Source organism: Dendrobates tinctorius, unplaced genomic scaffold (assembly GCF_039654945.1).
Source record: "Dendrobates tinctorius isolate UK_male_01 unplaced genomic scaffold, ASM3965494v1 ptg000035l, whole genome shotgun sequence".
Taxonomy (NCBI): Eukaryota; Metazoa; Chordata; class Amphibia; order Anura; family Dendrobatidae; genus Dendrobates; species Dendrobates tinctorius.
Window position 1 is genome coordinate 64,525,340 of NW_027361703.1, and position 14,235 is coordinate 64,539,574.

A 14,235-nucleotide genomic window follows, 5' to 3' on the forward strand; every position below is an offset into this window, starting at 1 on the left:
ATTCATCTTGAGTGCAAGAGTCTCTTAACTATTTGATTTTGACTGATTGGGATACTATCTGAGCACTTTCATCCACTAAGGAGTGCCATATTCTACTACTCTTCAATAACATACCAGGAGCAGCAGCGGAGACTCAGCGCCGGACCCAGAGAGGGTGCGTAAACAATGTACTGCTGAAGGACAGAAAATTCCAAAAATTGAAAACCCCTATCTATAGCATCAATCCTTACACATCCTTACCAATAAAGCAGCCTCCACCCAAAGAACATGAGGGTAATATTTAAATATCTGTTCTGCTTACCTTTAAAGTCTTTTTTTTTTTTTTACACTAGTTGCCATTACTAGAATATGAATTGTACGCAATACACAACTCTTCTCAAATAAAGTAAGATCTCTAGTTCAGCTCTTTGTTACATACACAAAATAACATGAATGTTTCTATCTAGTAGTTCTAACAAAGTAGATTTATTTAACCACTGGTAAAAATACCAGACTACAGCACAGCAGTTGTTACTGCATTATTATTCACACCATTTAAAAGGGCAAGGGATACATCTGTACATCTAAATATACATTAGTTTTAAACATTTGCATTTACCATCACAACTGTTTGCTAACGATGTGCCGCAACAGAAGAAGAAATTCAGGAGCAAAGTGGTAAGAGACTTTAAACTGTCAGTGTGCTATGCGGTGAAAAAAAAACAAGTGACACAATCTGGTGTGGACAGTGTTACATAATTAAGAATGATGCTGTTAAAGGATATCGATATAGGGGTAAAACAGTATGTACACATCAGAGCCCAAAATAGTACACCGTCTATAAACAGTAATGCAAAGTCAATGTAATCAAGCACATAAATAAAAATCTAGGACTTCAAAAGAACTCATTGGTAATATGGCCTGTATCTATTCTGATCAGGATGATGTGGCCCAGGAATAGGGGCTTGGTTTGGAGGACCTTGCATCCGAGGAGGTGGTGGAGGTCCTCTTGGTGCAGGCCACATGCCTGGACTTATACCCCCAGGCTGTGTAAAAGGTGGGCTAAGAGTTCCTTGCTCTTCATTAAATTGTGGTAAAGAGTTAGGATTATAATGATGTGGTGGAGGGGCATTTACAGGTGGTCCACCATGTTGTGGTGGTGGAGGTCCTGGAGGAGGGTGATTCATGTACGGTGGCAACTGGGCAATGATATGTCCAGGCGGAGGTGTAATTGGTGGTGGAGCAGTTGTCAAAGGTGGTGGGGGTCCTTGGCTGTAAACCATGTGGGGTGTGCCCGCTCCTTGAGGTGGGTGTTGCATAGGATGACTTATTGGGGGTGGGGGGGGAGGGGGAGGAGCATAATGTTGCTGTGGAGGCATAATATGATGAGGATGAGTTACTACTGGTTGGCCAGGATACTCAGGGTGGTGAAGAGATGGACCAGGAACTTGAGGAGCGTCCCTAGGCCCAGATCCAGAATCATCCTGTATAGGTACTGTTATTAAATTGCTGTGTTTTCTAGTATTAATTCTGAAAGCATCTTGAGGAACGGCACGAGGAGGAGGTGGAGCCATGGCCATTTCAGCAGGCGAAGCACGCATATCTTCATGTTGCTGATTAAAATGCTCATGAGGCACATGTTGGATAGGGGGCGGGGGCATCAGTATGTGCTGCTTTGGTGGCATGTGACTCAAAAGGTGCTTGTCTGGGGGCATTATAAAGCGATCAGCCAAATCAGTTGGTGGTGGAACCATAGGAGGATGGATTGGTTCAGGCTGAGGACGAGTTGCAGGCTTCGGCGCTCTCATATGTCGATGATTGATATGAGCTTGCAGGTCTCTCTGGGACAGATATGTTCTCTTGCATCCTTGCACGATACTACACATAAAGAGTGTTCCACGGGCACACTGCTCAATTCTCTGAACTGGATCATTACAGCTGAAAGAGACAACATCTTATGTTAGAATTCAGTTGGCAGATGGGCATTTTCCTAATTCTGTCTTTATTGTAACTACAATTCCAAGAAGGAACATTGGAAGGATTGGCAAGTGGATATCAATTATTACAAGGTCTCATTCCAACATTTAGCTAGTCTTGGCTGGACACCAGAAATCACACCAATCACTGGTAGTGGAGGGTCACCACTGCAGCCAATGATTGGCAGAGCTGTCTATTTTTGCCATGTCAAGACAAGACTAAGAGGAAGGGACTAGGTAACCAGTCTGAACCCATTTAAAGATGTTTAGTGGTTGGACAACCACCATAACTGTAAAAGAGTGTACAGTTGTGGCCAAAAGTATTGACACCCCTGCAATTCTGTCAGATAATGCTCAGTTTCTTCCTGAAAATGATTGCAAACACAAATTCTTTGGTATTATTATCATCTTCATTTAATTTGTCTTAAATGAAAAAACACAAAAGAGAATGGAGCAAAAAGTAAAACATTGATAATTGCACACAAAACTCCAAAAATGGGCTAGACAAAAGTATTGGCACCCTCAGCCTAATACTTGGTTGCACAACCTTTAGCCAAAATAACTGCAACCAACTGCTTCCGGTAACCATCAATGAGTTTCTTACAATGCTCTGCTGGAATTTTAGACCATTCTTCTTTGGCAAACTGCTCCAGGTCCCTGATATTTGAAGGGTGCCTTCTCCAAACTGCCATTTTTAGATCTCTCTACAGGTGTTCTATGGAATTCAGGTCTGGACTCATTGCTGACCACCTTAGAAGTCTCCAGTGCTTTCTCTCAAACCATTTTCTAGTGCTTTTTGAAGTGTGTTTTGGGTCATTGTCCTGCTGGAAGACCCATGACCTCTGAGGGAGACCCAGCTTTCTCACACTGGGCCCTACGTTATGCTGCAAAATTTGTTGGTAGTCTTCAGACTTCATAATGTCATGCACACAGTCAAGCAGTCCAGTGCCAGAGGCAGCAAGGCAACCCCAAAACATCAAGGAACCTCCGCCATGTTTGACTGTAGGGACAGTGTTCTTTTCTTTGAATGCCTCTTTTTTTCTCCTGTAAACTCTATGTTGATGCCCTTGCCCAAAAAGCTCTACTTTTGTCTCATCTGACCAGAGAACATTCTTCCAAAATGTTTTAGGCTTTTTCAGGTAAGTTTTGACAAACTCCAGCCTGGCTTTTTTAAGTCTCGGGGTAAGAAGTGGGGTCTTCCTGGGTCTCCTACCATACAGTCCCTTCAGATGCTGACGGATAGTACGGGTTGACACTGTTGTACCCTCGGACTGCAGGGCAGCTTGAACTTGTTTGGATGTTAGTCGAGATTCTTTATCCAACATCCGCACAATCTTGCGTTGAAATCTCTTGTCAATTTTTCTTTTCATCCACATCTAGGGAGGTTAGCCACAGTGCCATGGGCTTTAAACTTTTTGATGACACTGCGCATGGTAGACACAGGAACATTCAGGTCTTTGGAGATGGACTTGTAGCCTTGAGATTGCTCATGCTTCCTCACAATTTGGTTTCTCAAATCCTCAGACAGTTCTTTGGTCTTCTTTCTTTTCTCCATGCTCAATGTGGTACACACAAAGGACACAGGACAGAGGTTGAGTCAACTTTAATCCATGTCAACTGGCTGCAAGTGTGATTTAGTTATTGCCAACACCTGTTACTGTAGGTGCCACAGGTAAGTTACAGGTGCTGTTAATTACACAAATTAGAGAAGCATCACATGATTTTTCGAACAGTGCCAATACTTTTGTCCACCCTCTTTTTTATGTTTGGCGTGGAATTATATCCAATTTAGCTTTAGGACAATTCTTTTTGTGTTTTTTCATTTAAGGCAAATTAAATGAAGATAATAATACCAAAGAATTTGTGTTTGCAATCATTTTCAGGAAGAAACTGAGTATTATCTGACAGAATTGCAGGGGTGTCAATACTTTTGGCCACAACTGTATATGAATTGTTCTAAAAAGAAGCTAGAAAAGAGTGTCTCACAGACTGACACTTTAATTTGGGAAAGTATCTCCATAGTGAAAATCTCAAAATGGCAGCTGATGGAGGAGCATGTGACCAGACCTGTCCCCAAGCCTCTGCTAATTGAAAAACAGCTTTTCTGTGTGAATGCTTATTCAACTAGAGGAGGCGAATGGACACGTCTGGTAACATGCTCTATCAGCAGTTATTCTGACAACTGGAGGTCTGTGCAATTTGGGAGGAAGGTTGACCAAGTGCAGACGGAGAACATGTAATACCAACACATCAGTATGCAAATAGCCTCTTCGGAGAAGAGAACTTAAACTCTAGTGCCACCTTTCGGCTGTAGAAATCCTAAAATTCAATATAGATTTTATCTGTCTGCAATGTAACACTTAATTCACCCAATGCAGCAGTTGTGAAACAATCTTTTTTAGATGTAGCATGAAAAAGCTCAGAAAGCGTCCCCACCCAAAACACAGCTTTTGTGAACACTGTCTATTGACAGTGAGCTACTTATCACAAGAGGGGGTGTGGCAAGTCAAGCAGTCACTGAGCTCTAGTACAGTCACTGATATTAATCAGCTGGTGATAAAACCCTCATTGTAAGGGTACGGTCACACTTAGCGATGTACCAGCGATCCCGACCAGCGATATGACGCGGTCAGGATCGCTGGTGCATCGCTAAGTGGTCGCTAGTGAGCTGCCACACAGGCAGATCTCACTAGCGACATCGCTGGGGACAGGGGTCGCTACTTACCTGTCACACCAGGCGATCCTGCGTCCTCCCGCCCGGCTCCACGCGTCGCTAGTCTCCACAGCAGGAAGCTGACGACGAGAAACAGTCCTGGACGTTCTCGCGCGATCAGTGATAACCAGAGGGGGAGCCGGTCGTAGGTAAGTATCAGACACAGTGATATCGCTAGCAATATCGCTATAATGTCACTAGTTATAGCGATATCTCTTAGTGTGACATGCCCTTAAGGGTCCAGTCACACATAGCGACCCACCAGCGATCCCGACAACGATATGAACTTGTCAGGATCGCTGGTGTGTCGCTACATGATCGCTGGTGAGCTGCCAAACAGGCAGCTTAACCAACGATGACGAGCGCGCGCGTCGCTGTGTACTTTAGATACCAGTGCGCTGGTGTAGGGAGCTGGTAACCAAGGTAAACAGCAGGTTTCTAAGCGCGCTTAGAAACGAGCCGTTTACCTTGGTTACAAGCTCCAGCTCGCTGATCTCCCGCCTGCCACACGCAGCGATGCGTGCTGGCCAGCGGGAGACCAACGATCAAAAAAATGTCCAGGGCTTTCCACAACGATCAGCGATACCCGGCAGGGGGGCCGGTCGCTGATAGGTGTCACACACAGCGATCTCGCTGGTGAGATCGCTGTTGCGTCACAAAACTTGTGACTCAGCAGCGATCTCGCTAGCGAGATCGCTGTGTGTGACAGGGGCTTAAGTAAACAGAAGAAAGTGACACATAGCTGAAATCTGTGTATCAGCCTTCATCTCCTGTCTTCAAGTTACATAGCAAAAACCTGCTGACAGATTCCCTTTAACAAGCCTATACTTTAGTAAGAAGCCACCACACCAAACATATTGGTTAAAATAAAGATAAGACGAACAACCCCTTTAGAATAGAACTTTTCATCAAATTTCTCATGTCAAACTGGACACCACATATAACAGTAGCTGCAAAGTTTAAATTTATTTATTTATTTTTTTCATTCCGCCTCTCCATTGCCGAAATATTAGAACTCAAAGTATTTAGCACCTAATAAGCTAAAAAATAAATGGGTGTTATCAGAATTTTCACTGTGAATGTGTACTTCTTCCCCCTGTATTACACCAAAGAAATGGAAATATGGATCTTTGCTGCGCTGCCAGAGGCAACAGTGAATTCCTCAGTATGTAGGATGAAGGTATCCAGAAGACAAAATATTGCTTGAGGATTTTATTAGTCATTTGTTGGGGAAACACAACCTGACCAGGTGGGCAACTTCCTGCTGACTTTACTTCCATTTACTATATAAGACCCTGTATTGTGCTATTCTTTTCCCAGAGTTCCCCTCTGCTGAATATGCTGAACAATCATGAGCAGGCAGCAACACTCGTGGAAAGGAACAGAACCCCCCCCCCAAAAAAAAAGAAAAAAAATATAGCTTTAGGCTATGTGCCCACGTTGCGTGTTAAAACGCACACTAACAACCGGACTCCTTCCCAGAAATCGCGCGTTTTTTCCGCGCGATTTCACCGCGATTCTGTTCGCGATTTTCTCAAGCACTTTCCAAGCATCGCTTGGAAAGTGATTGACAGGTTGGTCACACTCGTCAAACATAGTGTTTGACAAGTGTGACCAGCTTTTTACTATTGAGGCCGCCTATGCGGCTTCAATAGTAAAAGATAAAATGTTAAAAAAATAAAAAAAAAAATCGGGGTATATTTACTTTCCGACGTCCCGCGCTGCCATCCCGGGCCACAGCGTTCCCAGTAATGCCTTGCGAGACCTGTGATGACGTTGGTCTCGCGTTACTATAGCGATCTCGCGAGACCGCTAGAGTCACGCGAGACTACGTAATCACAGGACCTTGCCGCAAGGCATTACTGGGAACGCTTAGGCCGGGAATGCAGCGCGGGACGTCGGAAGGTAAATATACCCCGATTTATTTTTTATTCTTTTTTTTACAGGGGTATGGTACCCAGGGCCTGGAGGACAGTCTCCTCTCCTCCACACCGTGGGTACCAACCGCACATGAGACGCTTAACTTCCCGCATGGTGGGCATAGCCACATGCGGGAAGTAAGCGATTCTCATGCATTCCTATGGGTGCGGAATCGTGGCAATTCTTTGCGATTCAGCACAAAAGAATGATCATGCTGCGATTTTTTCCGCGATGCAATTCCGTCGCGGAAAAAAGCGCAGCATTAGCACAGTGTGCCCACGATGCGATTTTTAAGCGATTTTCGGTGCGAAAACGTTTAAAAATCCTGTACAGAACGCCCCCCCATGCATTCCTATGGCATTCCGCACATGCTGTGCTTTTTTCCGCGGCACAATCGCATCACAGCATGATCATTCTTTTGTGCTGAATCGCAAAGAATTGCCGCGATTCCGCACCCATAGGAATGCATGAGAATCGCTTACTTCCCGCATGTGGCTATGCCCACCATGCGGGAAGTTAAGCGTCTCATGTGCGGTTGGTACCCACGGTGTGGAGGAGAGAAGACTGTCCTCCAGGCCCTGGGTACCATACCCCTGTAAAAAAAAAGAATAAAAAAAAAAAAAAAAAAATCGGGGTATATTTACCTTCCGACGTCCCGCGCTGCCATCCCGGGCCTCAGCGTTCCCAGCGATGCCTTGCGAGACCTGTGATGACGTGGTCTCGCGAAATCGCTATAGTAACGCGAGACCAACGTCATCACAGGTCTCGCAAGGCATTACTGGGAACACTGAGGCCCGGGAATGCAGCGCGGGACGTCGGAAGGTAAATATACCCCGATTTTTTATTTTTTTTTAATCATTTTTAACATTTTATCTTTTACTATTGATGCCGCATAGGCAGCCTCAATAGTAAAAAGCTGGTCACACTTGTCAAACACTATGTTTGAAGAGTGTGACCAACCTGTCAATCACTTTCCAAGCGATGCTTCAAATCGCTTGGAAAGTGCTTGAGAAAATCGCGGCAAAATCGCGAACAGAATCGCGGTGAAATCGCGCGGAAAAAGACGTGCGATTTCTGTGAAGGAGTACAGTTTTCATTGTGCGTTTTAAAACGCTACGTGGGCCCATAGCCTAAGGCAGATTTCTCAAATGATCTAACCTCCTGCATAAGTCAGTGTAGAGAGAGAGGCAATACAGATGAGATTAGCTGCGTCACATTACAAATCCTTCCATCTGTCCAGCTCTACTCTGCTAGCATGGTCACCAACGTCCCTCCACCAAACTGCCTGTCCAGAGAGGTTTCAGTAATTGCACTTAGTACAAGTTGATCACAACATACAGTTGTGGCCAAAAGTATTGACACCCCCTGCAATTCTGTCAGATAATACTCAGTTTCTTCCTGAAAATGATTGCAAACACAAATTCTTTGGTATTATCTTCATTTAATTTGTCTTAAATGAAAAAACACAGAAGAGAATGAAGCAAAAAGCAAAACATTGATCATTTCACACAAAACTCCAAAAATGGGCCAGACAAAAGTATTGGCATCCTCAGCCTAATACTTGGTTGCACAACATTTAGCCAAAATAACTGCGACCAACCGCTTCCGGTAACCATCAATGTGTTTCTTACAATGCTCTGCTGGAATTTTAGACCATTCTTCTTTGGCAAACTGCTCCAGGTCCCTGATATTTGAAGGGTGCCTTCTCCAAACTGCCATTTTTAGATCTCTCCACAGGTGTTCTATAGGATTCAGGTCTGGACTCATTGCTGGCCACCTTAGAAGTCTCCAGTGCTTTCTCTCAAACCATTTTCTAGTGCTTTTTGAAGTGTGTTTTGGGTCATTATCCTGCTGGAAGACCCATGACCTCTGAAGGAGACCCAGCTTTCTCACACTGGGCCCTACATTATGCTGCAAAATTTGTTGGTAGTCTTCAGACTTCATAATGCCATGCACACAGTCAAGCAGTCCAGTGCCAGAGGCAGCAAAGCAACCCCAAAACATCAGGGAACCTCCGCCATGTTTGACTATAGGGACCGTGTTCTTTTCTTTGAATGCCTATTTTTTCTCCTGTAAACACTATGTTGATGCCTTTGCCCAAAAAGCTCTACTTTTGCCTCATCTGACCAGAGAACTTTTTTCCAAAACGTTTAGGCTTTTTCAGGTAAGTTTTGGCAAACTCCAGCCTGGCTTTTTTATGTCTCGGGGTAAGAAGTGGAGTCTTCCTGGGTCTCCTACCATACAGTCCCTTTTCATTCAGACGCCGACGGATAGTACGGGTTGACACTGTTGTACCCTCGGACTGCAGGGCAGCTTGAACTTGTTTGAATGTTAGTCGAGGTTCTTTATCCAACATCCGCACAATCTTGCGTTGAAATCTCTTGTCAATTTTTCTTTTCCGTCCACATCTAGGGAGGTTAGCCATAGTGCCATGGACTTTAAACGTCTTGATGACACTGCGCACGGTAGACACAGGAACATTCTGGTCTTTGGAGATGGACTTGTAGCCTTGAGATTGCTCATGCTTCCTCACAATTTGGTTTATCAAGTCCTCAGACAGTTCTTTGGTCTTCTTTCTTTTCTCCATGCTCAATGTGGTACACAAAAGGACACAGGACAGAGGTTGAGTCAACTTTAATCCATGTCAACTGGCTGCAAGTGTGATTTAGTTATTGCCAACACCTGTTAGGTGCAACAGGTAAGTTACAGGTGCTGTTAATTACACAAATTAGAGAAGTATCACATGATTTTTCGAACACTGCCAATACTTTTGTCCACCCTCTTTTTTATGTTTGGTGTGGAATTATATCCAATTTGGCTTTAGGACAATTCTTTTTGTGTTTTTTCATTTAAGACAAATTAAATGAAGATAATAATACCAAAGAATTTGTGTTTGCAATCATTTTCAGGAAGAAACGGAGTATTATCTGACAGAATTGCAGGGGTGTCAATACTTTTGGCCACAACTGTACATAACTCTGCAGTGAGATCATTGCAGGTTCTCATTACATCCCATAGTCCAGAACAGACCGCACTTGTGCGAGATGCAATGATAGTCCTGCACTCACGGCAAGTTGCATGAAGTGTGAGTATGTCTTGCAAACAGCAAAAACCTGCTCTATGCTATGGTGAGGTGTGTTCTTTGAACTTTTCTGCCTGCTTATGATTTGTCAGCATCATACAGGGAGAAGTACATTCCCCCAGCAGTGAAAACTGTCTGATAACACCAACCTGGACTCGACAAAAATAAATACATTAGGGTGCAAACACTTTGAATGCTAATATGTCAACGACAGAGGCAATTAAAAAATATAGATATACATTTTATTCTGTTTTGCATCCACTATTACACTGTGTGTTTAGTTCAACATGAAAAACATGCTAAAATCTTTTTAAAGAGCACTATCATTTGCTACAGAGCAGGCAAGAACATCATATTAAGATGCATAAGAAAGGTATATGTATGACATAGGTAGTCACAGATTACAAAGTTAAGGTGTTTCTTCACCAATGATGGCAACACTACTTATAAGAATATATTATTGCACTGCTCAATTGTAAAGTGCTGCGAAATGTGTTGGCACTAGACAGATAATAAATTTATTACTGTCCAACTGCACTAACACTTTTAGGAAGGTTACACCTTCATATTTTCAGACTAAATAACTTACATTTATCTACTCAGAATACACTTTTTTTTGCCATTAAACCATGTTTTCCCACCAACCCTGTGCAGTGGTCTTTGAAAAAAAGATAATCTTGTAGAACCTACCTCACACGTTTATAGGTGTCATTGCTTTCTTCAACAAGGGTTCTTTTGGGAAGGTGAAAGAAAGATTGTTAGACAATAGAAAATTATGATGTGTACATTTTTAGACTCTACAAAAACCCAACATGATCACTAGTCTATAAATGGGGGGGGGGGGGGGGGGTCACACCTTTTGGTAATTCTACAAAGAGAAGTGTGTTTCAAGGCTATTATTACAGTAATAAAATCAATAAATGACACTGCATAGCGTTTTGTTTCAATAAGATATCTAAAAATTGTCCTCATTAATAAGACGGAGAGATGGGCTTAGTACATTATACTCAACATAAAATAAAGACCTATTGTGTAAAAAAAGCTCTTAGGTAAACTCACCCTGGACAAAGCTTATCAGCCTTTTTTTCATGTAACAGAGCACAGTCATAACAGAAAACATGCTTGCAAGGTATCTGAAAAAAAAAAAAACATCAAAAGGATAAATGCAGGAGATTAGCATCATGAAACATTTACAATAAAATTCACCAGACAACACAACTTCAAAGGGCTGACCCTTCATAAAATTGCCTGTATACTAGAAAAGTGATAAATGCTTGATCCCTGTGTATTGACCCGGTCCAGACTTGGTTTGCCCCTTTAAGTAACCATGGACCGCGAGTAGCTTTTGTACACTTCAACTCACCCCTAAGTTATTCTTTTACTGTTATATGGTTTAAATGAATCCATTACTCATTAATCTCATATTCATGATTTATATATTAATCTCACAATGTGAAGTCTGACACAAAAATTGAGAGTTATCCTATTGGTCGGTGACCCTGTCACCAAGGCTCAATGGGAGGAGCTACCTCCAGTCTCTGTGGAGACAAGACAGGGTTCTGGAAGGTTCCTGGAGTCTGGTTCAAGATGTGATCCAGAGCAGACCTCATGTGAGGGGTCTCTTGACCCCCTCCAGGCTCGAAGCCTGGAGGTTCATCCTTCTCTTCAAGTCAAGACTTAAGGGCCTGTCACACTAAGCGATATCGCTAGCAATATTGCTATAACTTGTAACGTTATAGCGATATTGCTAGCGACATCACTGTGTCTGATACTTACCTACAACCCGCTCCCCCGCTGGTTATCGCTGATTGCGCGAGAACGTCCAGGACTGTTTCTCGTCATCCGCTTCCTGTGGAGAGACGAGTGTGGAGCCAGGCGGGAGGACGTCAGGATCGCCTAGTGTGACAGGTAAGTAGCGACCCCCGACCCCAGCGATGTCGCTGGTGAGATCTGCCTGTGTGGCAGCTCACTAGCGACCACTTAGCGATGTACCAGCGATCCTGACCGCGCCATATCGCTGGTCGGGATCGCTGGTACATCGCTAAGTGTGACAGTACCTTTACAGCCAGGTCTAATGCATTGGATCTTCCTCTCACTTCTACAGCCAAGATGGCTGAAGACTTTTAACCCTGGATCCCTGCTGTCCGGTTTAAGGCGTGTTTCTACAGCATTAATATTGTGAGGAAAGAGGGAGACACAAGCGCAATATAGGGTCATATCCCACAAATAAAGTAAGCGGTTTGACAAAAAACTGCTCACCTGGTAGTAGGTATTCAAAGCATGTATAGATAAGGGCTGCTGCAGATCCACAAGTCGGTCACCGACTATCTGAAACAGAGCTCTGCAAAGGAATACGTGGATTTCGTCCGCGCTGCCCAAATGATGAAATTCCAGAAGGATAATAAGGTTTGACAGTGGTTTATTCTACGCGTTTCAAGGTTTTTTGCAACCTCTTCTTCAGGAAATACCACCCTATTTCCTGAAGAAGACGTGGCAAAAATCCTTGAAACGCGTAGAATAAACCACTGTCAAACCTTATTAACCGTCTGGAATTTCATCATTTGGGCAGCGCGGACGAAATCCACGTACTCCTTTGCAGAGCTCTACAGCATTAAGTCACACTAAATGAAATGTGTACAGAAGAACCTATTACTCCGCGTGTTGAGGAAATTGAGGGTCCCCCACCTCACCGCAAATTATCCGTTATTTACTTCAAGTATATTTCTGCATTTAACGTGACCAGCTGAGAAAACAAATACAGGATTTCAGGTCTGTACATATTGCCATATATTCCCTCTTCTGCCTTTATGCCACCAAGAGACTTTGAGTTTCTTATAATTAACTGCAAGTACTGCTTCTAACTAATACAGGTTCTTAAAGCTCCAGAACCTCAATTCTGTGTCAGAATCCAATCCTGAACTGCATTGGCTGTGGATTCCCCACATGAACAGTTACCATTACTCCATGTTATTTCTCCCCGTTCTGCTGAAGTAAAAGCAGCTGTTATCCCCGAGACCTGTTGTCTGTGGTTATTCAATCGGCTGTGGACACTGTGTGGGGGTGGATAACAGTGAACGGAATGGCCCTGTACCAGGGCTGTTGCACCTGAGGCCCCCAAGCCCTTCTTTCATCCACACTGCATGACTGTTGGGAGACGTTTGACTGGAAGAGAGGTCATACATAATCCCTGACAGTAAAGTCATTGATTGTTAATGGGCCAGCAGCAACAGCCGTGCTCTGTACTTCTCAATTAGCTCCATAGACTATGCATGATCACCACTAAATCCTAACTTGCGCAGTCTTCAGTCATACTGTGGGAAGAAAAGATAAAGGAACTCTACCTCTGTTACCACTTACCATACGGCCATATATTTTAATTGGCAGGCCACATTTGTCGCAGAAATGAACAGGTGTATCATCTATTTCTCCTATAAGATTAAGCTGTGAAGGCAAACAAGACATATTAATGGACGAACAATTTGGTGTAATACTCTTAAAACAATAAAAAGTATACTGCATAAGACATTAAATGAGTTTGTATCAGAATACATAAAGTTTACGAAGCAACTTATTACTGGAAACTTAATTCAGATGTAAGTATATATTGTATCTACGCACTCTCACGTTTCACCTAAAAGGCTCGCTCTGCATGTCTGGATCCTGTAAAATCATAAATCTGTGGCATCCCACTGTATTCTCAAATAAAAAGGGCAGCCTGATGATAGCCACTCTTCAATGGTTTTCTTTATTGAAAATAATTAATCATTATTTTTATATTAGCTTTATCTATTAATGGCCACAATGTGAAAGTGCACCTACACACTGCACTTATACCAGCTGGTGTGCTGGCCCATTTCTTCAGTATTGAACTTAATAGCAGTTTATCAAATAATACTCATTAATAAATACAACATGAAAGACTAAAGATTGAAGCTGTACCTTAAAGTCCCAAAAAGTGTGAGTGGGAAATCTTCTTTGATTACCAAACATATCACTTCCTTTGTTGTCATACCGTTCATCTTCGTTATAATCAAAGCCTTCGTAAAAGAAACACAACCGCTAGAGTTTATATGTAAAAACAATGTAGAAGACACACACAAAAAATTTACAGTGTGTTGTCACCCAAAAAGGACAACCCATATTATTTAGGGGCAGATCTCTTGTAGTAGCAAAAATTGTTGAGGATTAGCAGCACATTTTATATACAGCAAAAATTGACAGGCTATAGGATTTTAAATAAGCTGCGCTGGATTATCTATGCAGCTTGTGAAATCTCATTCACAAATATTCTACTGTAACATATAGCTAACATTACGTTAGCAAGTCCTCTCAGAAAACCAGCTGCACAAATGCTGTGGAACACATACTAGCATCTCTGGGTAGCATCTCTGGATTGCACTAATGTTAAACACAGAGGGACAGATTTACTAATGTTTTGATCTTAGATTTGGCAAAAAAAATATATATATATCTATGTTTTAGTATGAATTTAGTATGTTGCACATTTTCATTAGAAAATTAGAGAAGTTGCAAACTATTGTGCAACAAATGGCAACGCAATAATT

General features: G+C 42.7%; 1 protein-coding gene across 3 annotated transcripts in view; it reads right to left on the reverse strand.

The window, feature by feature from the left end:
- Positions 1 to 446: 446 nt before the first annotated feature.
- The window catches only part of CBLL1 (Cbl proto-oncogene like 1), a 28,679-nt gene continuing 14,890 nt past the window's right edge, over positions 447 to 14,235 (reverse strand). For all 3 annotated transcript variants that reach the window (XM_073573555.1, XM_073573554.1, XM_073573556.1), the window contains exons 3-7: positions 13,610 to 13,707; positions 13,028 to 13,111; positions 10,730 to 10,803; positions 10,361 to 10,402; positions 447 to 1,917 (exon numbers count right to left, since the gene is read on the reverse strand). In XM_073573555.1, the coding sequence (XP_073429656.1) occupies positions 885 to 1,917; positions 10,361 to 10,402; positions 10,730 to 10,803; positions 13,028 to 13,111; positions 13,610 to 13,707 (1,331 nt within the window). In that variant the 3' untranslated portion in view covers positions 447 to 884. The remainder of the gene's footprint in view (positions 1,918 to 10,360; positions 10,403 to 10,729; positions 10,804 to 13,027; positions 13,112 to 13,609; positions 13,708 to 14,235) is intronic.